Source organism: Mytilus californianus, unplaced genomic scaffold, assembly GCF_021869535.1.
Source record: "Mytilus californianus isolate M0D057914Y unplaced genomic scaffold, xbMytCali1.0.p SCAF_2, whole genome shotgun sequence".
NCBI classification, from domain to species: domain Eukaryota; kingdom Metazoa; phylum Mollusca; class Bivalvia; order Mytilida; family Mytilidae; genus Mytilus; species Mytilus californianus.
In genome coordinates, this window is record NW_026262668.1 from 11,625,342 (window position 1) to 11,650,590 (window position 25,249).

Here is a 25,249-nt window from a genome sequence, read left to right on the forward strand (position 1 = left end):
TTTATCAGTTTTGTATAGATTCCGTAGTGTTCAACATTGTTCAACATATGGTGGTAGATTTTTATATTCCTCAAGTCATACAATGAGGTTCATGTGGGGGTACAGAGACAAAGTTAGTTCTGAAAAAATATTCCTGTAAAAGGTTTCTACCACTAATTATGTTGGCATTGGAACTAACTGGAGAAAATATATTTTCAGCTACAAATGTATCAAACAAAGTTTAGAGAATAGTAATAGATGTCCTAAGTGTAACTATTTAATAGAGAGTTCAGATCAGATCTTTCCAAACTTCACATGTAAGTAATTAATTCCTTAGCTCTGTAGATTTATTGCATGTTTATGTTGTTAAACTATTTTTAAAATGTTGTATATATATTTTCAAAGCTGTCTTAGTCCTAATGTATTGTCCTAGCTCATATGGTCCTTGTGATAAATGCAGGAATAGACCTATGGTTCTGTGATTGCTCCAGGAAGGTAACTGTTATGGTCCTTATGATTTTTTTTACCCCGCACAACATGCAAAACAGTATTCAGTACAGAACTAATGTACTTTGATTCTTTGTTAATTTTCAAATAATACATCAATCCTATGCATTATGCCATATATTATTGTTCCTCATTCACTCCCCCCCTTTTCCTCCAAAAAAGATGAAATCAGTTATAAATGTAAAAGATAGTGAATGGATAGTTTGTTGTATTTAAATGTTCATTTAGCATTTATTAATGTTTTTATTGTATATAATATACATGTATATGAAATGCACTGATCCATACTACTAGAAGATTTTTGAAACTTGCGCATGCCTCGAGGCGCATGCAAATGATTTCAAACAATTTTAAAGCTGACACCAGATATTTTTGAGATAAACTTTTCCCAGATAGGATATTATATTTGATACAGGACAGGATGTTTACAAGACAGTGTCCTATAAACTTACTAGACCCAGTAACCTACACCTGCTAGGCATCCTGTTAGCTTTAAACATTTAAATGTGAGGTCATAGGGTGCAAATTTATAAAATAAACCTAAAAAACAACTAAAAGGATGATTAAATATGTAGTTTAAATGATGCATGTGCTACTTAAGTAACATGTTAAGAAAGATTTAAGAATATAAACAATGATAAAATGCTATGAAGATAGAATTTGAATTGTTTGAAGAAACTTGTCTTTATCTAAATTTAAATCAGTCTCAAAAACTCAAATTTTATAAAAAATAACTTTCTAATTTAGTACCATTCAATTTTAAAATCACACCTAAGACAGTTTATGAATACTAGCCAACATGTTTTTATTTCAAATGCTAGGAAATAGAAATTTATATTGCTGATTTTTTATATATATACATGTATATATTCCGTTCTCAATTTTATATATATATATATATATTGTGTATTTATTAAACAAAGGCAGATCATAGAATATTTATACAGTATTAAAATATCAGGTACTTGGTGACATTTGTCTTTTATGATCTGATACTACAGAATTAATTTCTACAATTACTTTATGAATTGCATATATATCTACATCAATCATGGATTGATTGATTGGTGTTTAACACCACTTTCAGCACTAATGTGCTATTTCATGGCAGTCCATTTTTATTGATGGAGGAAGCCAGAGAGAACCACCAACCTTTGGTAGGAAAACTGACAATCCTAGTCAATTAAGATTGGAGTTGAACGCACCTGCCTTGAGCCAGATTTGAACTCACAACCTCAGTGTTGACAGGCTAGTGATACAGTAGTTCGACTACTTAGACCACTCGAGCACCTAGGCCCCCCCTATCTACATGGAAATGTAAGAAATACTTAAATAGTGTTAATATGTTTAGCACTTCATACATCTTAAAAACAACTTGAATATCAACTTCTTAGAAATAAAACATAAATTTCTAATATTTCAGTTAAAGTCAATAAGCAAAATGATAAGGTAGAGCAGACTGATAGTTCAATATGAATAAAAGGATATGTTAATATGTAATTGCAACAGCAAACTTTATTTTGAATTTTAAACTAACCCATACTATTATAAAAGGAAAAAAAGAATAACAAGGCAAAATGATACTTATTTCTGAATCATTTCATTACAGATCAAGTTAAAACAAAGAAAAGGTATTGTTATTTCAATTTGCATCAAATTATACTGTGGAAAGATGAATGTATATTTTGTTTGATACACCTTATACAAGCATTGTATGATATTTTTTGTAATGAATGAATTAACAATGAAACACAGACACCTATACAGGCATTGTATGATCTATTTTGTAGTGAATGAATTAATAATGAAACACAGAGGAAAACTAGAAGAGAAAAAGATAAAGGTAGAAAATGTAAGTTATACAATGTACATGTACATATTATCTAATTTTAAAACTCAGAAAACAATATTACCATATCTTTTATCAATTTATTGTCTTACTATGTATTTAAGCAATCATTAAAATATTTTTTTTCATTAAATAGAATAAAAATGAAATGTTAGGTTAAGGCTCTACAAAACAATATGATAAAGAAAAAAGTTTTTCACATGGAAGAATGAATTTTCAAATGGAAGTTACAGTCATTTGGTCATTCAGTTCTTATTCCATAACCTAGATAGTATAGTTGTGTGTCATTTAAACAACCTTACAGTCCATAAACAGCCAACACAACATTTCACTCAGCGACTCTTTTCACAAAAAATCTTACGATTAAAATTGATCGTAAGTTATACTGAAATGTGTATGACTTACAAGTATTTTTACTCTTAAGATTTTTTGTGAAAAGTGTCACAGGTTTGTAGCAGTGGTCGTCATAAGAACTTACATTAGACCAGCCAGTAGGGCCATTTGAAATAAATATCCACCTGCCGTTCTAAATTACCTGTTCCTCTTAATGCTTTAATTTTTATTACCAAATTTCATCTTAAATTTACTGGTCCATAAGGCCCATCTGAGATACCTTTTACTAGCCCATCTAAAAATTCACTGGCCAGTGGTCACTGCTTAAGTTGACCCCTGCAATAAAGAAATACTTTCTTTTTAGTTTTTACTGAATATAATCTTTATTATACATTTTTGTTTAGGGGCCGGCTGAAGTACGCCTCCGGGTGTGGGAGTTCCTCGCTGCATTGAAGACCCATTGGTAGCCTTCGGCTGTTGTCTGCTCTTTGGCCGGTTGTTCTCTTTGACACATTCCCCATTTCCATTCTCAATTTTATTTAATCAATTAAGACTGTCATGAAATGCTAGTTTGATTACTATGAGAGTTTGAATGTAACAAAATGGAGATACCAGCACAGAAAAAATTTATGATTTGATTTTATTTAGAATATACATGGAGGAAGTACATCTTGGTATGACATGATCACAGAAGATAGTTTAGATCTGCCGAATGTCAATAACCTACTGGAGATTTTACAGACCAAGAAACAAAAACTTGAAGCGGTAATCTTATTTCATTAAGTCATCTAGTGTCCTTCATTTCAAAAACAGATTTAAACATACTTTTATACATAATACAATGTTATCAGAATAAATATTGTGGATTCATTTATTTTCATTGATTGAGGAAAAATGGTATCTTTACTGATATGAGATTTCATGGTTTTGTTAAAGTCTGCTTACAAGCCTACATATAATTTGTACTTTGTTAGACATTTTATATTGTTGTTAACCTATTCCCACAAAATCCATGGAAATTTGTATCCCACAAATAATAGTGAATACACAGTAATACAAAGAAACTTTTTAATCTTGGAATATCAACTAATATAGATACTGCAAAAATGAGACATATATAAATTATTCTGACAAAACTTAAAAACATCTCAAATGTTTGAAAAAAAACATTATATATATTTTTTATATAACAGGACAATCAGCTATCCCAGCACATGATATTGAAAGACTTTTTACATAACGTCAGACAGAAAAAACAAGAGGTAAGAAATGTTGTACTTTGTTTTATCATTTCCCTGCCAATAAATCTTATATTATTTACAGTTTTAGCCTTAACTATGAATTTCACACTTGAGACTTCAAAACCATAGACTTTAATTTTTGTCTTGCTTCAACAAAGTTAAAAGAAGTGAGAATAAGGTGTGCTGTTTTGTAGTGTCAACAATGTATTAGTTTATTATAAGGTCAGCTTAAGGGGATCCTCTAGGGGTAGGTCAATGATATTTGGTTTTCAGTTGTATTAGCATTGGCACATCTCATTACCATGGAGATTATTTGGTCCAGATCCCGCAGTCATGGTCTATTGACTTTGAAACTTTTGCTTAGGTTACATGTTAAAGTTTGTCGTTAGGTCAGATTTAGATGAAACACCAATGGTAAGTCCATGATATTTGGTCTGCTATTGAATTAGAATTTGCACGTCTCATTTCCATGGAGATTATATGGCCCTGTCCCCTCAGTCATGGCGCATTGACTTTGAAATGTTGGCAAATTTTGTGTTTGGTTGTCAGTTTAAAGGGAAATCACTTATGGTAAGTAATGGTATTTGTTATGCAGTTGTATTAGCATTGGCGTATCTCTTTTCCACACAGGTCATTCTGCCCTACACCTTCATTCATGGTTCATTAACTTTGAATGTTTTGCCGTTTTCATGATAAAGTATTGCCATTTTAATTTCAACATTTGCATTATACTATCAAAATTACTAGATGGGAGACATATCACTTTGGCATAATGACACAACAAAACAATTACTCTGATCTTTCAAATGTTTCCAGTTTTGGCGAGAGAAAAAAAATTACAAAAATCAAACATTACCTGCAATGCTAAGCATAATCAACATTTATGTGTTCACAAGTTCATCTGAAATCATAAAGCCAGTTTTGTGTGCACCAGCTATTGAGTATACTACAATGAATTTCTCATTTTTATCAGTAATGTCAATGAATTGCTATTAGAGAATTAACATGTCAAAACTCAAGCTAAAGTCTTAAAATATATTTTAGGGAGAACATTCCTTGGCTAACACAATGAATTACACAGGCCTCATATCTTGCTCACTTGTTTCATATTTGATGGTTTTAAGTAGCCTGCTTTTGCAAAATATGTTTAGTATTCATTAGTCCTTCATTTGTATACAAACAATTTATAGCAGAATAATGTAAATGAAGTTACATTGGATAGAAATAAGAAGATGTGGTATGAGTGCCAATGAGACAACTCTCCATCCAAATCACAATTAGTAAAAAGTAAACAATTATAGGTCAAAGTACGGCCTTCAACACAGAGTCTTAGCTCACACCGAACAGCAAGCTATAAAGGGCCCCAAAATGACTAGTATAAAACAATTCAAACAGGAAAACCAACGGTCTAATCTATATATATATAAAAACCGAGAAACACTCAAGAACCACATCAACAAACGACAACCAATGAAACAGGTTCCTGACTTAGGACAGGTGCAAATAAATGCAGCGAGTTTAAATTTTTTAACAGGCGCCAACCTTCACCCTAACCTGAAATAGTAGTGTAACATTACAACATAGAAAGACACACTATAAAATATCAATTGAAATGGCTTAACTCAATCAAAAAGACATATTTTTTATATAAAGATTTTCTTTATAAAGATCCTTTATTTTCTAGCAACTGGATCAACTTCAGAAAGAATTATCATTAATAGATGAAGATTTATCTAAAGTGGAGGTGAGATAATGTTTTAATTGTGCTTTGATTAATCATGTGACCGTTGTAAAGACCAGGATATCATTGAATGAATATAACATGGCTTAGATTAATTTCTTGTCAAATTTACAATGTATCATATTATGATTAATTTGTATGCAGAGTAGGATATGTATGTATATATTAGTGTAAACATGTGATAGATAGATTTTAAATCTCAATCCATATGGTGTCTCTCTTGAATAAATGAATAAACAGGTTTAGAAAATAATAATTATAATATTTAGAGCAATTCTATGAAGTAAAATTCACAACAGATATGTTTTAAGTGTTATATGCAAAATATTTCCATGTGTGAAAGAGAGGTGAAAAATACCAAAGGAACATCCAAACAATGGCAAAAAACTAAAAAAAGACCAAAACACAACATGAAGACTGAGCAACACGAACCCCACCAAAAAGGGGGGTAATACCAGGTGCTCTGGCAGGGTAAGCAGATCCTGCTTCACATGTGGCACCTGTTGTGTTGCTAATGTAAGTACAAACCTTGTGACAAGTCCAATTCTGCAGGTCACATTGGAGGAAAAGAGGAAGGGATTTTGGTTACGATAATTGGAACATGTTCATCGCCATCTCTGACTATTTTTAACCATAGGAAACTTCTTTTTATACATGGATCCACACAATAACAATGCGTGTAAGGTCGCTAAAAAATCAAGTTCAATCATGTGTATTAATGAAAACAAATAGACAGCAATGCCCAAATTTTTTTTTAAAGGAATTCATAGTCAATAATTTAACAATACAAAACATGTAAATAGCAGTTACCAACAAAAAGTGTAATTACTAAATATGCCTCAGCAATTTTACAGATGTCTAATCTACCAATAACAATGTTTTATATCAATCTATTTAAGCATAGTTGAATGTGCATAACAAGCATAAACAAAAATACAAAGTTTGTATAAATCTAAGATCTTGAAAATAGATGCATGCACTGTGAGAATAAAAATCTTTATTTTGTTGTGATTATATAAAATTGATAAAAATTACTGTTTTTTTAGCATTGTACAGGATAGTGTATTGTTACATGTTATTTTTTAGGTGATGATTTCAGAAACAAAGAGAAAATTTTCATCATTTTCAGTAAGTTACAATTTTCTCCAAGTAAATGACAATATTGGGAAGATTTCTTGAAAAGCTCCTCTTTTTATACTAAGAAATATGATTCAGCTTCTTTATAATTAAAGAATGATTTTGTATTTAATCTGTTCATTTGTACAATGTAAGCAAGTTTAGGATCTGTTATACATTCTTTCCTGTTTTATGGTAACTACTGATAGAAAAACAAAGGATATAGGGTATCCATCCATGACACAATAACATGCACAGCAAAAAAAACCACACAAAAAGCAATGGAACAGCGCTTTTATTGCTGTTCTTCATTTCAAAGTCACAGTGAGACCTCAACATGGAGCAATTAAAAAAAAAACTCACCTCACTGCAAGTTTAAGATGGCCCCTAGCACTGGCTTGAGCAGAATTCTTTGCAAAAATAATTTGGATAGACTTTGTAAGATGTTACACCACCTAATCGGGCCCGGTCAAAAAAGAACATACTGGAAAGTAGTACATACTGAGCATGGAATTAACTGTCACACTTTTCTACCATTGTATGAGAAGGGATGGATATAGGAAGATGAGGTATGAGTGCCAATGAGACAACTATTGACTGGTTTTGGTTCTTGATAATATTGTGTTGTACCATGTAAGCAATTTTCATATCTGCATGATACAGAATTCCTGTTTGACAATACTTTGATTATTTTATTATGCCCAATGAGCATTGAATTTGAAATCAATGTTTATTTAAAAGTGGAGGTATACTTTACCCAACATTGTATGTACCCGATGTCCCTTTGTTTTAACTACTGAGCATGGAATTAACTGTCACACTTTTCTTCCATTGTATGAGAGGGATGACTTGTTCTGGGTCTTGATAATATTGTGTTGTACCATATGTAAGCAATTTTTTTTGACCTCGTGTTAATCCTGACAATGATAATTCCTTTTTATCATTTCTAGGATCATCTAGTTCCTAATGGATTTGATGTGGCTACAGATAATGGTAGTCAAGATGGTTTTAATGGTAGTAAAAATGTAAGCTATGAGAGTCATTTGTAATATGTTTTAGTATTCTCATATTTTACTGTTGTCAACATGTAAAACATTTGATCCAATGACTTAAAAAAGAATTAACTGTTGATGTATGCTATCTGGCGCGGGCATATGCGCTTTTACATAGTACATTTGCGCTTTTTTAATGGACATTTGGGCTTCAATTTATAGGACATTTGCGCTTTTAAAAAAAGGACATTTACGCTTTTTATATAGGATGTTTGGGCTTTTATAATATTTGCTTCAAATGACTTCCCTCATTTTTTATCCGGGCTTAGGACTGGCAGGTTTGACCTAGCAGAGTCAAAGTCATACTTTTTATACGACCACGGTCGTATATTGGTATTTAGTCGTTGTCGTCGTCAGCGTCGTCCGAAGACATTTGGTTTCCGGACAATAACTTTAGTTTAAGTGTATGGATCTCTATGAAATTTAAACAAAAGGTTCAATACAACAAAAGGAAGGTTTGGATTGTTTTTGGGGATGATGGTCCCAACCGTTTAGGAATTGGGGGCCAAAAAGGGGCCAAAACAAGCATTTTTCTAGTTTTCAGACAATAACTTGTGTTTAAGTGTATGGATGTCTCTTAATTTGTACCACATTTTAAGAAAAGAAAATTTCTTCAAAATTAATTATTTTGGAAGGGGGGGAACTATTTTTTTTCCTCAACAGAAAATTCTCTTCAAATATTATTTTTTTTGGAAAAGGGGGGGGGGGGGGGAATTTTTTTTCCCTCAAGATTTAAGAAATTGTCAATTTTCCAAAGAAAAAAATTGGGGGTCACAATTTATTTTGCAAATTCTTTGTATATAGTCTGAAAACAGATTTACTAAGTATTGCGCAACAGCAGAGTGTATTGCACAACAGAAAGAAATCTTCGATTGAATATAAATTCAAATCATACAACCAATTTTGCAGTTCTTTGACTGCATTTATTCTGTGTCAGAAACCTATAATGTGTCAAATATTTAATAACAATCCAAATTCAGACGTGTATCAAGCTTGAATATTGTGTCCATTTTTGCTCCAACTGTTCAGGGTAAGACCTCTGCTGTCGTATCCAGCTGTGCTTGGCGAAGCAGTTTATCTTTATTGTTAAAAGTTTAATAGTCATTTCATAGCACATTCGTGTTTAAAAGTCATTGCATAGCACATTGATATAGTTATATATGGCGAAGTAAACATTCTAAAGACATAAAAGACATGTAAAGTCTTCACAGGTTAGTTTCGCTGAAGACCAAAGAATGAACAAATTTAGCGCTTGTAATCTGTCCTGACTGGTATTTCGCCCACATTTATAATAAATATTCTAGTTGTTCTTTCTCAATTCTTGCATGTGGTTCCTGTTAGTCAATATAACGAATTTTAATATAAATAACTGACTGTTGTTCAATGATAAAAATCCATTATGACAAAAGCCATATACATATTTGCCCCTTACTAGTCTCTATAACTTTCAACTCTTATGATAAAGTTTGTGTCAATGTGAATTAACTAACGACATACCGGTATATAAGTTGAATTTATTATACCCCCCCCTTTAAAAAAGTGGGGTGTATACTGTTTTATCTCTGTCTGTCCGTCCATCCGACAGTCCGTGCGTCCATTCATCCATCCGTCAGTCCGTTCATCCATCCATCCGTCAGTCTGTTTGTCCGTCCCATGAATATTTTCGTCGCATCTTTCTCAGGAACTACATTACAAAGATTTCTGAAATTTGGTTTCAGGGTTTATATAAGTCAGCTATATTGTGTGATGCGTTTTCAGATTCATCACTCAACAACTTCCTGTTTACCGAAATATTTGGGTGGGGGTATCATCAGTGAGCAGTAGCTCGCAGTTTCACTTGTTTATGTAATGATTACAACTCATTAAATTACTGTAACGGGTAGACAACTACTGGTAAAAAGCGCAAATGTCCGGTTTATTTGATACAGGTGTATCAAAATTCATAGCACAAATGTCCTATGAGATACAAGTAAAAAGCGTAAACGTCCTGTGCCCATGCTATCATAGGTCAACTATAACATGAGAATAGGATGTTATTTCAGAAAATTACATTTGATGGAATACTTGTCCTTTCTGTGTAAATATTTTACTCTGCGTCTCAGTAACCTAAGATAAAGATTTTTTTATGAAAAATAATTATTTACTAAAATGCAACAACAAAGTTTTAACCTTTTGTAACTGAGATATATAACTCTAAGATAATATAAACCATCAATATTTTGGAATTGTTTTACTGACGCCATATAAATGTACATATTTGCCAGCGTTTTTTTATTTCCATGATATAAAATACAAAGGTTGAGCCTTGAGGATTAAAATTTTTTGAAACTATAGCAGAAAGTTTGTTCTTTTAAAGTGGATGCTTACAATGTAATGAAACTTTAAAGTAATATTTTATCCTGTTTGATGTACAGAAATTTTTACAAAGAGTGACTTTCTATAAATCATAGAACACACTTTTGAAAATGAGTAAGTACTTGATACATTTGAAAGGAATAGTTCCAAAAAAATCTGGTTAATTTGTCTAGCATTTGTTTGTGCTTTTTAATAATTTTCATGAAGCAGGCTGTATTCATTTGTCATGAAGATTGATGAAGTAAAGCAAAGCATTCAATATTTCTAATGAACTTGTAAAAGGTTTTTCGTGTACATTGTACTTGACCAAATTACATTTCATTACTTTGTTGGAAGTCTTCATTAGTTATGTAACCAACAATTGAGATTTTAGAAGGTAATGCTTAAATTAAGTATTGAAACTTCACATAAGTTTGACACTTTTGTATTACATAAATCAAAGTTTCATGCAAGATAACAACACAATATCGTCAAAAAGAATAACAATAATAATGATATATAAATTCTTTATTAATAAACAAAAACTATAGAAAATAGACATATACAGGTAACTACAATGCATAAGTGCCAACCAATCATTGTTAGCTTTAAATCTGCCAAAATTTAGAAAAGTTTTGAAAGAATTCAATGGAGATGATTTTATTTGTTTAAAAATTTGTTGTAGGCTGGAAAACCTTTCTTTAACACAACACATGCAGCAAGACGGAAGAAAGTGGACCAGCATTATGAAGATTTAGAACAATGTTATTTCACAATACGACAGAAAAAACTGTTTGAATTTGAAGACAAGAGCAATGGTTTAGATGAATTTACTGAAAGTCTTTCAAAATTTACTAGATTTAGTTCATTCCGACCATTAGCCACACTTAGTTATGCTAGTGATATGTATAATGGATCTAGTAATATTGTATCCAGGTAAGATCTGATGATAATAAATTAAAATATTGACACACAAACAAGTAACAGACAGCAAAAACAAGTACCAAATATACAGACAAACAAGTATCAAATATACAGACAAACAAGTAACAAACAGACATACAATCAAGTAACAGACTAACAAATAAGCAACTGATAGACAAATAAGTTACCGACAGACAAACAAGTAACAAACAGACAAATAAACCAATCAAATAGATCTATTTATAGGTATTTAAGTAAGATCTGATGGCAGTAACAAACAGAAAGACAAACAAATAAGTAACTAACAGATAAAAACACCAAGTAAAACGCATAATGGATGTAGAAGTTCATGCAAGTTTTAAGAACTTAAGCATACAGACAAATATTCAAGTGACATACACAAACAGATAAAAAAGTAGTGAATTTTTATTTAATTAATTCAGAAATATTACTGTATTTATGGGAATGTCATTGGACTTTTTTATTTGGCTCAATATGATTTTCAAGGAAGTTGAAGCAATGTTAAATCCAGGTTGATAACAAACATACAAACAAAAACAGAGTATCAAAATCAAACAAATGATGTTTACTTTTAAAGGGCTATTGATACAGATGTAGGAAGAAATTTCAAAATTCTCTAACGACCACCATACTTTGAGTAATTTTGATTGCCTACATCAAATGAACATATAACTTTAAATGACCTACATGTATGAGTGATGTCCAAATTAAAAATTTCCTTCCTACTCTTCCAATTTCATTTAAATGGAATAGCCACAGACAGGTTATGATCCTGTCAATAGTCAAAATAAGGTAGAAAATAACAAACACATAGCATATAGTTAACCTTGATTGATTGATTATTTTGTGTTGAACGCCACTTTCAACACTTTTGTGCTATTTCGTGTCAGTCATTTTTTATTGGTGGAGGAAGACAGAGTGCCTGGAGAGAACCACTTACCTTCAGTAGGAAAACTGACAATCCTAGTCAATTAAGATTGGAGGTAAGTGCACCTGCGCCATACGGGACTCGAACTCACAACCTCAGTGTTGACTGGCTAGTGATACAGTAGTTGGACTACTTATACCACTCGGCCACTGAGGCCCCAAGTTAACCTTAAAGTAAGATTACAATTGTGATGTGATATATTTATTAAAATTGAGATTTTTTTTATTACAGTATAGAATTTGATAGAGATTGTGATTATTTTGCTATAGCTGGAGTTACAAGAAAAATTAAAGTAAGTTTTCACCTAAAACAACTGGACAGAGAGTGAAGATTTAGTGGATTTAAAAAGAAAAGCTAGGTCACATAAGGAAATTTGGAAATCATCCTGAAACAAAGTACAAATTTTTTTTTTAAGATGTGGACTTTTGACCCAGATTTTGCTATTCCAGAACATGGAAATATGATAGTACGAGTAAGACAAGTTATCCTATGGACATACAATATTGTTCATGGTCCATCCTCTATCAAGTTAAAGTTTTGAATTAAGGTAGTTAACCATGGAGTTGTGGTCACAATACATTGATACTTTGAATATATGTTCATTTTGATGTTGACTTTTTAAAAATATATGCCAAACTCTTGTTTTGACCCAGATTATGTGATTCACTGAACATGGAAATGTGATAGTCCTAGCTGGATATGGTTTCCTATGGACACATTATCTTGGTCATCGATAAATTGGAGTCTAAATGAAAGGCAACTGGATAAAAATACAAATGACAATGGAAATTAAATTTGTTCTTAAAATTGAATATGCATATAATATTATGTTTTCCCAATATATGAACATGGTAGTTATATGCATGATATTGATACATAGTACATTGATCACATGGCTTATCTTTTCTCTGCAGGATATATAAATATGGTGCTGTGTCAAAGGATGACATAAATATATTGTCATATTAATTGGTGTAATACCACCATTGATTTTCCCCTATTAGTCTTTGTTAAATTTGCACTTTTCAAAAAATTGTGCAGAATTTATCTTTGTTTCAAATAAAGAAATACTTGGCATGAGTAAAGTTTTATCCTGTCCAGTACTATAGACAAAATTTCACATAACGTTTCATTGCAAATAAGAAAATAACCATCACTGGAAGTGAACCAATCAAATTTTCACCCTTTTTCTTCCTGTGTACCAGCATTAGTAACCATGTAACCTCAAGTTTCCAAAATATTCTATAGAAACACCAAATAAAAAAATAATGGTGCTTTGAAACACCCAAGATATATGTCTATGACACAGATTTTTTTTACTGCAATGAAATGTAGGATTAATTTCCTACAACTGTCAAATTCAAGGGAATATTTTTTTTCGACCCTTTTTCGTATGCAACCGGATGTGACGTACTATGATTTGGTGGTATTACACCTAAAAACATGTTTTGCTTTTGGGGTAGAAAGGTAGGATACATAGCCGTATATTGGTGTCATGATTGATCAATTGGTGTTTAACGGCACTTTCAGCACTATTGTGCTATTTTGTTGTGGTCAGTTTTTATTGGTGGAGGAAGCCAGAGTGCCAGGAGAGAACCACTGACATTCTGTAGGAAAACTGGCAATCCTAGTCAATTAAGATTGGAGTCAAGTGCACCTGGCACGTGTGGGATTCAAACTCACAACCTCAGTGTTGTTAGGCCAGTGATACAGTAGTCAGACTACTAAGCCCACTCAGCCACCGAGGCCGAGTGTTGTCATGATCAACATTTTCTATTTCAGATATATGAATATAAAGTGATAAAGGATGCTATAGATATATAGACACATGACTTACGTTTTCTATTTCAGATATATGAATATGATACTGTGATAAAGGATGCTGTAGATATATAGACACATGACTTACGTTTTCTATTTCAGATATATGAATATGATACTGTGATAAAGGATGCTGTAGATATATAGACACATGACTTACGTTTTCTATTTCAGATTTATGAATATGATACTGTGATAAAGGATGCTATAGATATATAGACACATGACTTACGTTTTCTATTTCAGATTTATGAATATGATACTGTGATAAAGGATGCTATAGATATATAGACACATGACTTACGTTTTCTATTTCAGATATATGAATATGATACTGTGATAAAGGATGCTATAGATATATAGACACATGACTTACATTTTCTATTTCAGATATATGAATATGATACTGTGATAAAGGATGCTGTAGATATATAGACACATGACTTACGTTTTCTATTTCAGATTTATGAATATGATACTGTGATAAAGGATGCTGTAGATATATAGACACATGACTTACGTTTTCTATTTCAGATATATGAATATGATACTGTGATAAAGGATGCTATAGATATATAGACACATGACTTACGTTTTCTATTTCAGATATATGAATATGATACTGTGATAAAGGATGCTGTAGATATATAGACACATGACTTACGTTTTCTATTTCAGATATATGAATATGATACTGTGATAAAGGATGCTGTAGATATATAGACACATGACTTACGTTTTCTATTTCAGATATATGAATATGATACTGTGATAAAGGATGCTGTAGATATATAGACACATGACTTACGTTTTCTATTTCAGATATATGAATATGATACTGTGATAAAGGATGCTATAGATATATAGACACATGACTTACGTTTTCTATTTCAGATATATGAATATGATACTGTGATAAAGGATGCTGTAGATATATAGACACATGACTTACGTTTTCTATTTCAGATATATGAATATGATACTGTGATAAAGGATGCTGTAGATATATAGACACATGACTTACGTTTTCTATTTCAGATATATGAATATGATACTGTGATAAAGGATGCTGTAGATATACATTATCCTGTACATGAAATGGTGTGCAATTCTAAAATCAGGTAAATATTTCATGGCATTGTTCATCTCAATGCTCATGCATGACTGCAGGGAACATCTGAACTTACTAGCTCATGTACTGGGAACTTGATCTCATAGACTTTCAACAGAGTGTTTTATAATGACTAAGTAACAATGCAGGAACGACTTCAATGTGTCCATTCTTGTTATATATAACATTGATATTAAAAATGAAATAAAGCAGCATCTGCAAAACATACCAGTATTTTGTTTAAGAATTGTTCCAAACAAATATAATCACAGGTATTTTTGAAGGTGAATTTAAAACTTAACAAGATATCATGTTGTAAAGTAGTATCATATTTAATTTCAATTTCTGTAATTATTGTATAATTGAACTCCTTCATTATGATTAATGTTTAGGAAATTTTACATGGATATTTCCCTTAAAAATGAAGGTGCTCAAAATGTAAGAAAGTGTTTCAAATGCATTTAATCATGATGTATTTGATGTTTTACAGTTGTGTTACTTGGAGTTCATACCATAAAAATCTGCTAGCTAGCTCAGACTATGAAGGGACAATCACCCTATGGGATGCTTTTACGGGTCAAACTTCTAAAATTTTTCAGGTAAGATTTAACAAATAGGAGGTACTTATATTTTTCTCTTTTTCAGTTGTTAAAGTTTTGGTCCTGGAAACTTGAGCAAAAAAGTTACGTATGCATAATACGCAGTGACTTTCTGGAAAAATCCCAACTTGAAACTCAGTAATGCATACATTGAAAAATGATTTGTTTTCAGAAAAGAATTGAACTAGAATCCTGGGGGATTATGTTAATGTATGTATATGTTTGGACCTGAAAAAAAGTATAAAAAATAATGTAGACATACATAATTCTCACTCCCCCCCTCTCAGAAATCTATCCTAGGGTAAAAATCTGCGTACTATACACAACAAAAAGACGGTAAGAGTGGTTTTTCTTAGTGTAGGTGACATTTTTTTCATTAATGATTTGATTCATTTAAATGAGAAAACAAGGCATGGGAATAAGCTGCCATATACAGCAGCTCCATTTCTTTTCATTTCATCTTGAATTCAGCAGTACAAGACTGTTCGAGACAGTTAAATTTTAAAATTTAAAATGCATTTCTTGCCAAGCTTTATAAATATTTGAAATTTAACTGTTGAGAGTGGAGAAATATCATAATACACAAGATTTAGTGGTGGAATCTGTTTCTCTAATGATTTTAAGACCATATCTAAACAAGTTTATCCTTCCTCTTCAAAGATTTGAAGAAAGTTGTGTTCTTTATATGTGACGTCATCAGGCATAGTCGCCTTTTTTCATGACGCCACAATAGGAAATTCAGAAGAAATCAAGAAAATTTGACGTCATAATTGAAATTTTGACCAATCATTTGCCCTCTAGAGAGAAGAAATATTTTTCTCACACCAATCGAGACATGTGAAAATAGCATGAAAATTAAAGAAACATACCTTTCATTAGTCTGGTGTTGCCATTCTTTGACAAAACTCAGAGTATATAATGTTATTATATTTACAGGAACATGAGAAACGATGTTGGAGTGTAGATTTCAACAGAATGGATCCTAAACTATTAGCTTCAGGTTCTGATGATGCCAAAGGTTTGTCTTCTTGCATTAAAAAATTTGTGCTACATAAATATAGAAAGTGTAATGATGTCATAATCACACAAGTTATATAAAAGCATTTGGCCAGTGAAAAAAATATTTTTTTAGACTTTCTTATATCATGATGCTTAATATTACTGTTGCTCTCAACCAATTGCTTAGGTTGTGAATAAGGTAGGAATGTGTCTGTAAGGCCAACTTCACAAACTTTGTTCAACTTAACATGCCCATATTCGATTACACAAAGTTGTATCCGACTCAGAACTTTTGAATGCCTTGAAGGATACTAATGATGCTTGATTGTTTTCTGTTATTGCACACACTGCGTCAGTGATTGGTATAAAAAACCACTGATATTGTAATAAAAAAACCATGTTGGAGAAGTTAGATTTACTTGTAACATGTTGAGATTATTGTCTTTTACAGTGAAATTATGGTCCACCAATACAGATCATTCTATAGCATGTTTAGAAGCCAAGGCTAATGTGTGTTGTGTATATTTCAATCCAGAAAGTCGTTATCATTTAGCATTTGGATCTGCAGGTTTGTACGCATTATTCTTAATAATATTACACATTTAATAAATGCAGGTCTTATTTAAGAAAAGAAAAGAAACTAATAAGATATTTTGTGTATACGAGTCCATGTGAAACCTCTCAATTTGACTTGCATTTTCCATGATGTTATCAATCAAATTCATCCAAAATAAAAATATCAAAGCTTTGTAGAAAGTATCCATTGAAATATTTGAGATTTAAAGATTGGTTGATCTGAAAAGACCCATAAAATCAGATTAAAATAAATAGCAGACTGTCTTTGTTTTTAGGTCTTATAGTCTGCTATTTTTTGGTGGGAGCCAGATGTTGGTGTGGTCTGCAATGCTGTTCAGTATTTTTGGTGATTCCTGTTATCGATTTTGTACATGTTCTATTATGAAAAAGCGCCTGCCATAAAACCAGGTTCAACCCACCATTTTTTCTTAAAATGTCCTGTACCAAATCAGGAATATGGCAGTTGTTATCAAATAGTTCGTTTCTATGAATGTTGGTGTTTGTTTTTGTTGCACTTCAGTATTCCTGTTGTTCCTTTGTTTTCCTTTTATAGTTGATGTGTTTCCCTCGATTTTAGTTGTAACCCGGATTTGTTTTCTCTCAATCTTTACTTCTAACCGAGCTTTATCAATTTTTCTGAAATAACCCTCTCAGATTTGGTATATACATCATTGTTGAATATAAACACTGAATTAAAACATTTGATTGTTACAGATCATTGTGTTCATTATTATGATTTACGGAACACCAAACAGGCTGTGATGGTTTTCAAAGGGCATCGGAAGGCAGTATCTTACTGTAAATTCTTAAATTCTCAGGAAATAGTTTCTGCGTAAGTATTTTTTTTAAGTAATAAGGTTAGCTATAAAAAAAAATTGGGAAAGACCAAAATTAATTAAATATAAACAGTCTCTTTGCTATAACAATGAGAAGTACAGAGCTTCCAAGAATGTTAGTCTGAAGGTCATGTTTATAATTCCTTGTATTAGAATAATAATGAATGTTGATAAATACTAAATTTCCTTCCAAATTTTGTCCCATTTTAAGTATGATTTTCTTGTTTAGGATATATTGTGTTAATTTATGATCAGAAGTACTTGTGGTCTGTTTGTTGTTACGGTAGTCACCAAGATTTCTGTGAAATCATAAAAGTAAACAGCCTTTGTGTTGGATTTTTATAATTATTATTTGCCTGTTAAATAAATGGAAATAGTTTTATTCTGAATATAAGACATACACAGAAATACAGCTCAGATGTAGTTTTCAATAAAGTAAACTTATAAAATAAAAAATGCTATTTGTCAGTTGACTATTCACATAAAAAAAATTTACCATAGAAATAATGAAATATGGAGAGGGGATATACTGGTTACCTCTGCCGATCCATATCTGTAACATTTCTGTCACATTTTTCTCAGCAACTACAAGTCATAGCTCGTTGATATTATTAGGGAGTACTAGCTTATAGTACATCTTGATTTTGATAGCCAAGACGATCAGTTTTTGTCATCTCATATCTATTGACAGTGCTTGAAAATGGTACAAGAATTACAATTTGAATTAATCAGTAGTTATTGAAATTTATTTTTTATTTTTTTTGGGAGTATTTTTTGTTCTCTTGTTCTTTTTTTTTTCAATATGACTTGAAAAACCAAAGGTATTGTAATTTGATGATATTTAATAATGATATGATGTATTTGAACAGATCAACAGATAGTCAGTTAAAGCTGTGGGAGGTCAGTAAACCATCCTGTCTACGGACATTTAAAGGACATACTAATGAGAAAAACTTTGTTGGACTGGCGACAGATGGTGATTATATAGCTTGTGGTAGGTCTGGCAGCACAGTGTGATTTATTTTAATTTTTGACAGTGTGTTTGTCAATTTATATTTATTTAAATGGATAGTGTAAGTTTTGTATTATCAAAAGGATATTGAGTTGAATTTTAAGGCAAGTCAATAATTTTTAAAAGTACAAACTTTTAAATTCAATAGCAGAAAAGGACTAACAAATTTTGATATAAAACAATGGAAGCCATTAAAATTGTACTGGTTTTAGATTTTAGAGCATTTTAATATTACAGTTTATGGTGGGGAGGGGAGGCTCCTAACTGTTTGAATATGTCTAAGTTGAATTTATGAATACAAAAACAACCATCCATACATTTTTGTCGAGCCTGCAACTTTTGTCGCAAAAGCCAGACATAGTGATCCTACATTCTGTCAGCGGCAGCGTCCACAAATATTCACTCTGTGGTTAAAGTTTTAAAAATTTTAATTACTTTCTTAAACTATCCTGGATTTGTATTAAACTTGGACAGAAGCTTGTTTATGATCAAAAGCTAGTATCTAGAAGGAAATTTTGTAAAAATTTATTTCCTGTTTTTCCATATATTACTTATAAATGGACTTAGTTTTTCTTCCAGTTAACATTACATACAGTCCGCAGTTAAAATTTTTTAAAACATTTATTAGATTCATAAACCATCCAAGATTTTTACCAAATTTGGACAAAAGCTTCTTACAATCAAAAGATAGTATCTAGAGGAAAATTTTTAATAATTTTTTCCCCATTTTTGTTGAGCCTGCGACTTTTGTCGCAAAAGCGAGACATAGCAATCCTACATTCCGTTGTCGTCTGAATTAAGGGATAAATCATCAAGCAATGTAAAAATTATCTTCTTTATCATTTGTTCATTCAATAAATTTATGTTTCAACTCTTTTATAAATCTATAGATTTGATTGCATACTGTATTCATTTTTTACAAGCATAACTTTTTTCATACATTTCAAACATTTTATTTCATTAACTGTAAATCTTTTATGTGCATTCCCCTATCACACTGAAAGCATAGACAACAGCAAAAGTATAAGAGACACTTGGTTCCGCGGAACCCTTACAAATTTTTTTATTAAAGGTCACAAAGTGAAAGTGGCCTCTAAACCTGTCGAAAGACGGGACCCTCGTGGAAAGGATTAATATTTCACCTATATTTCTTTCTTTTTATTTTAGGTAGTGAGAATAATTCCTTGTTTGTTTATTATAAAGGATTATCAAAGCAACTGTTGACATTTAAGTTTGAGACTGTTAAAAGTGTGCTGGTGAGTACATTCAGAGCTAGCCATCCATTGAGATCACTATGTGAATTTTGTAGTACCCAGTATTTTGGCCTGAATAGAAAACATTAAAATCTTAGGACCAATTTTAGATCTTTAAGAACCTACTCCATTTTTGTCTCATTTTCTAAAGAACTGAAATTTTGTATCAAGTTTCATGTTATACTGTTTGATGTGTTTTCACATTCATTGCTCATCAACTTCCTGTTAACCAAATACTTATAGTGTAGGTATCATCAGTGAACTATAGCTCACAGTACATCTTGTTTCATTCATCGATAGAAAAGACGATAATATGATTAATATTTTAACAAATAGTGAAGTCTTTCTTTTTTCTGGTTTTACAGGAAAAGAATAAGAAAGAGGAGGAAGTGAATGAGTTTGTTAGTGCTGTTTCTTGGAGACCTGTGAGTATTCTTCTTTGTAATGTCAATTCAATTCACATATGTGGTTAAAATGTTACTGCACAGAAACAAAAGTTTCAAGTGTGATATATAACTAATCTCAAGACAGGCTTGCAAAACATTTAAAATTATACAGTGGAAAGTTGAGAAATATCTGTTGAATCTGTTTTTTAATGATGTTTTGGGCAATATGTAAGCAAACATAAATGTGTTTTTCATCAATCTGCAAAAAAAATAATGTTTCTGTCGTAGAAGCATTACCAAGAATATGGTTGTCTTTTTTAAGGTTACTTAACAAAAGCAAAATCAGTTGAAGACCAGAATATTTGATGTTGAAATTGAATTACATTTACATAATGACCATCTAACAAAAATCAAGCTAGCCACCACATGAACATGTTTTATATAAATGTTATTATGAGTATACTCCCAACTTTTGCATGAGACATGGTCATTGTATGTCATAGTTTTATTTTTGGTATTATCATTTACAGGGCTCCAATGTTATGGTTGCTGCCAATAGTCAAGGAACAGTAAAAGTGAGTTTGGATTTCTTTATCAGGATTCAAATATTTATTTAGAAAACTACAGCATATTTTGTAAAATACACCACAAGTAATAAATCAGATTATGGATCTGGCAAGGAATTTAATGTGACTATAAAAGAAAGCAGTCCCTTTTGTTCTTGTTGTTCTAATGAAGATTAAGATATAGATCAAACTAATGTTTTATACTCTTCATTTGAATATAATGACTTAGTTTAAAAAAATGAAGCTAATGTCAAGTCATCAAAATGTGTGCAAGGCATTCTTTAATGGGGTACTTGCATTGTCAAATGAAATAGACAATGAATATATATATATGGAGACAGTTAAATTTTCATGGAAAAACATAAAGCTTGCCGATCATTTTAAAAAGTTATACAATAAAAAGTTGAGAAATATCTTGGTAGAATCTGTTTTTTCTAATGATATTTGGAGTTAAGATTGCCCTATGTGGTAAAGATTGCCCCATGTGCAATCAAAACCTTACTGTCACTGGTTTGTCCGCTATGTTTAGCTATCTTCATAGCCAGGATTCAATTGTCATTCCAATATGAGGCTCTTCCTTCCCTTTGTAAACAAAGCCATGTCCTAATTTTAATAGAACATGGGGTGCACATGATTGACGTCACAATTAAAATTGCGCTGTTAGTTACTTTTTGATCTACATCTGTTATCTATTAATTTGATGCCATTGTGTTGGTGTTACTTGCTAGAAAATTTAATAAATATCATTCTGAAAGTAAATCTATGTACTTGTGCACTCTTTAGTCGTGAAATGGTTGGGTTTTTAGAACATTTTTGCTTCACCTTATCAAAATGGCTGCCTACCAAACGTTGCATATAGGTACGCTTCAAAGTACAAAAGTTCTAAATTTTCCTGTTAGAATCATAGATACAAAAAGCGTTATATTTGTCAACATTTTACAACTTAATAATGCTTGGTGTAAAGATATTAATATGTATAATGTTAAAATGAGCATAGAGATTGACATGAAAGAATTGTTTCTTGAATAAACCACGACCATCACAAATCTACATGGGTGAATTTTTATTTCTAAGACATATGGTTCTATATACATACAGTGATATTTTTCTTTATTTATGTTTGCAGGTGTTAGAAATGGTATAGCAGCCAAAACGATATTTATCTATGTACTAAAAACAACAAACAGTGCAGAAGTTTGGACTACAAACAAAAGATTTTTGTGCTAGAGATAAAAACAATATTATTTTGATAAATTTTTATTTTTAATGCAATAACAAAAAAGGTTGTTAAAAACTGAAGTGGCATGACACATTCTCTATTCCCACTGTAATTCAGTGGCAAAATTATTGTACATTCTCTTTTTCCACTGTAATTCAGTTGCAAAAACATTGTGCATTCTCTTTTCCCACGTTTACTCAGGTTGTTTTCATGTGCCATTTGAACTTTTAGTATTCAGAAAGATAAAGGTTGTATACTAACAAAAGTCATGATCAAACCTACATAATATACTTAAGGGGACACTATTAATTTATATTTGGGGTTTAGGTTCAAGTAGAGAAGGCTAGTATAAGATAGGTTGCAGTAGACTGCCATATGGACATGGTCTATATTAAGGCTAAAAACTCATTCAATATCAATTTCAGGCCAGTAACACTGCTGTTGATTCATTATAACTAGACATTCATAATTATGTATTGTTCTGTGTGGAATATTAACTTAGACAGCTGTTTGTGTAGATCATTTCTGTAGTCTTTTCAACTGTCTGTTTTTGATAACATCATTTAAGTAAACATACCTTCTAACTTTTCAAAATCTCCATAGGGGATTTTAAGCGCAAGAGGACAAACCATTCCTCTTTTATTGTCATTAGTGTTTGTAATCTACTACAATATTGTTTAAATGAGTATATATATATATATATGCTTAAATACCTTTTAAACTCCTTTAAATGAATGTTTTGAGGTGTTCAGTTCATATAATAAAGAATTTCAAAGTTAAGGTCACCACCTCTTATGGGGGATATCCCCCATAAATAGGGATAGTTGGTAGGTCTGAGTAAACTATGTAATTGTCTAACTATCAATGTATTGTCCCGTTTACCAATTACCTTACCTTTCAAATCTTGAAATGGAATCATATTGGGTATTTCAGTTTTAAATCTCATATTTGATTTTCAATTGTAAATTACAGATGTTGAAAAAGCTATGAAAGCTTGGGACTAATCTAAAGGTAAATTCAGCCTTTAACAGTAATTGTGGCTTTGTCATGAAATTAAAAAAAAAAATGAATGTCTAATTAACCTTCAGTGTAGAATGGTTTTGAGGTGTAAATTATTGCATATTGTTAACCACTGTTTTTGTATGATTGTATTTTGTCTACCTCTTTCTCGTGACCACCATCTTTACAAAAATATATTGTGTTGTTAATGTACCTCAATTAAGAGATCACAATTACTCTGTAATGACGTAAGTTACACAGGTGTGTTTTACCTGTTGTGGTTTCTTAATACAGGTACATCTTACCTGTCATGATTTCAGTATACAGACTTTACTGTATTGTTGTTCATTTCATTGTGCCACAAGTCATTTTAAATGAATTTTGTATATTTTTTTTGTATGTTAAGTTTCTTATTTATTATAATTGTTAAACTATTTATAACTTATTTCACCCTAAATTACTTCTGAAAGCTTATAAAAGTGGTATTTATGTAATGTATTGTATATGAATTGAACCAGTTAGAAATACAATGTAGGCTTAATGCAAATAGACAACTGTTAAATTTAATAGGATGGTGGGGTTTGAATAATATTTAGCACCAGCTAGCCAGAAATAAGATGAAAAATTTGCTGAAGAAGCTTTTCTGATATATTCTCTCATCTACATAACTTAAGAAATTCTTTCAAATGGAATATTGATTGATTGATGTTATTTTAAAGAAGAAAAAATGATACAAATGTGTGTTTTTTTAATTTAACATGAACTTTTTAATGTAACTTTTATCTGATATGAGCTTTATTCACTTGAAAATTTAAATTTTTAATATGATTTTCAGATTTTGCTATTAGGAATTACACATTTAAAATGAATTTTACCCGATATGAGTTTGCATATTCTCATGTAAATTTCAACATGAATTTTAATCATTATTCTGACATTTTGATAACTTTAAGAAACATTTTATGAACAGATACATTTAAATGATAAAATTTAAGTTTTGAAATGTATGCACAAGCTCTTTCCACATGAAATTGTGTTAAAATTTAAGTTTTGAAATGTATGCACAAGCTCTTTCCACATGAAATTGTGTTAAAATTTAAGTTTTGAAATGTATTCACAAGCTCTTTCCACATGAAATTGTGTTAAAATTCATGTAAATTTTACAAACAAAAACAATTTATATGAGCAATATTTTCCTGTATTCATAGGTTAAATTTATTAAATGGAAAAAGATTAATACAGTGCTACTATGAGTGTACAAGTAACATATCTTTAGTCAATATGCTAGTGTTGGGTGTTATAGTGTACCAGTCAATTAACTTCAGTCCATAGGTCAATGTTCAAGTTAATTAGATAAAATTTGTGTCAGTGTTAATATTAGAGTGTACAAGTTGAATAACTTTAAATCATATCTCAGTGTTTGAATTTTGTCTATATGTCAGAACATACTAGGTGTTGATGTTTACAAGTTAATTTACTTTAGTGCACATGTCAGTGTTGGATTGGACATGTTGATTTACTTTAGTGCACATGTCAATGTTGGAGTGTACAAGTTAATTTACTTAAGTGCACATGTCAGTGTTAGAGAGTACAAGTTGACTTACTTTAGTGCACATGTCAGTGTTGGAGTGTACAAGTTGATTTACTTTAGTGCACATGTCAATGTTAGAGAATGCAAGTTAATGAATGTCAGTTCATGTGAGTAGAGTGTACAAGTTAATAGATTTTTGTTCATATGTTGTTGTAAGTGTGAACAAATTTATTAACTTGAAATGATAGTTCTTGGATGTAAAAATGTCTACAGATCCTCTGTAAACAAGGTTTATAAAAATAAATGAAGAATCAAT

At 31.1% G+C, this 25,249-nt stretch overlaps 1 protein-coding gene across 1 annotated transcript in view; it reads left to right on the forward strand.

Annotated features, from left to right (window-relative positions):
- LOC127729226 (E3 ubiquitin-protein ligase COP1-like) overlaps positions 1-25,249 on the forward strand; it is a 29,011-nt gene extending 3,762 nt beyond the window's left edge. The window contains exons 3-21 of the mRNA XM_052236953.1: positions 199-296; positions 2,277-2,338; positions 3,317-3,433; positions 3,862-3,930; positions 5,594-5,653; positions 6,737-6,778; positions 7,717-7,791; positions 10,838-11,088; positions 12,257-12,317; positions 14,885-14,967; positions 15,448-15,556; positions 16,493-16,574; positions 17,007-17,123; positions 17,846-17,963; positions 18,837-18,961; positions 20,147-20,235; positions 20,598-20,657; positions 21,149-21,193; positions 22,311-25,249. Of these exons, the coding sequence (XP_052092913.1) occupies positions 199-296; positions 2,277-2,338; positions 3,317-3,433; positions 3,862-3,930; positions 5,594-5,653; positions 6,737-6,778; positions 7,717-7,791; positions 10,838-11,088; positions 12,257-12,317; positions 14,885-14,967; positions 15,448-15,556; positions 16,493-16,574; positions 17,007-17,123; positions 17,846-17,963; positions 18,837-18,961; positions 20,147-20,235; positions 20,598-20,657; positions 21,149-21,193; positions 22,311-22,328 (1,681 nt within the window). The 3' untranslated portion in view covers positions 22,329-25,249. The remainder of the gene's footprint in view (positions 1-198; positions 297-2,276; positions 2,339-3,316; positions 3,434-3,861; positions 3,931-5,593; positions 5,654-6,736; positions 6,779-7,716; positions 7,792-10,837; positions 11,089-12,256; positions 12,318-14,884; positions 14,968-15,447; positions 15,557-16,492; positions 16,575-17,006; positions 17,124-17,845; positions 17,964-18,836; positions 18,962-20,146; positions 20,236-20,597; positions 20,658-21,148; positions 21,194-22,310) is intronic.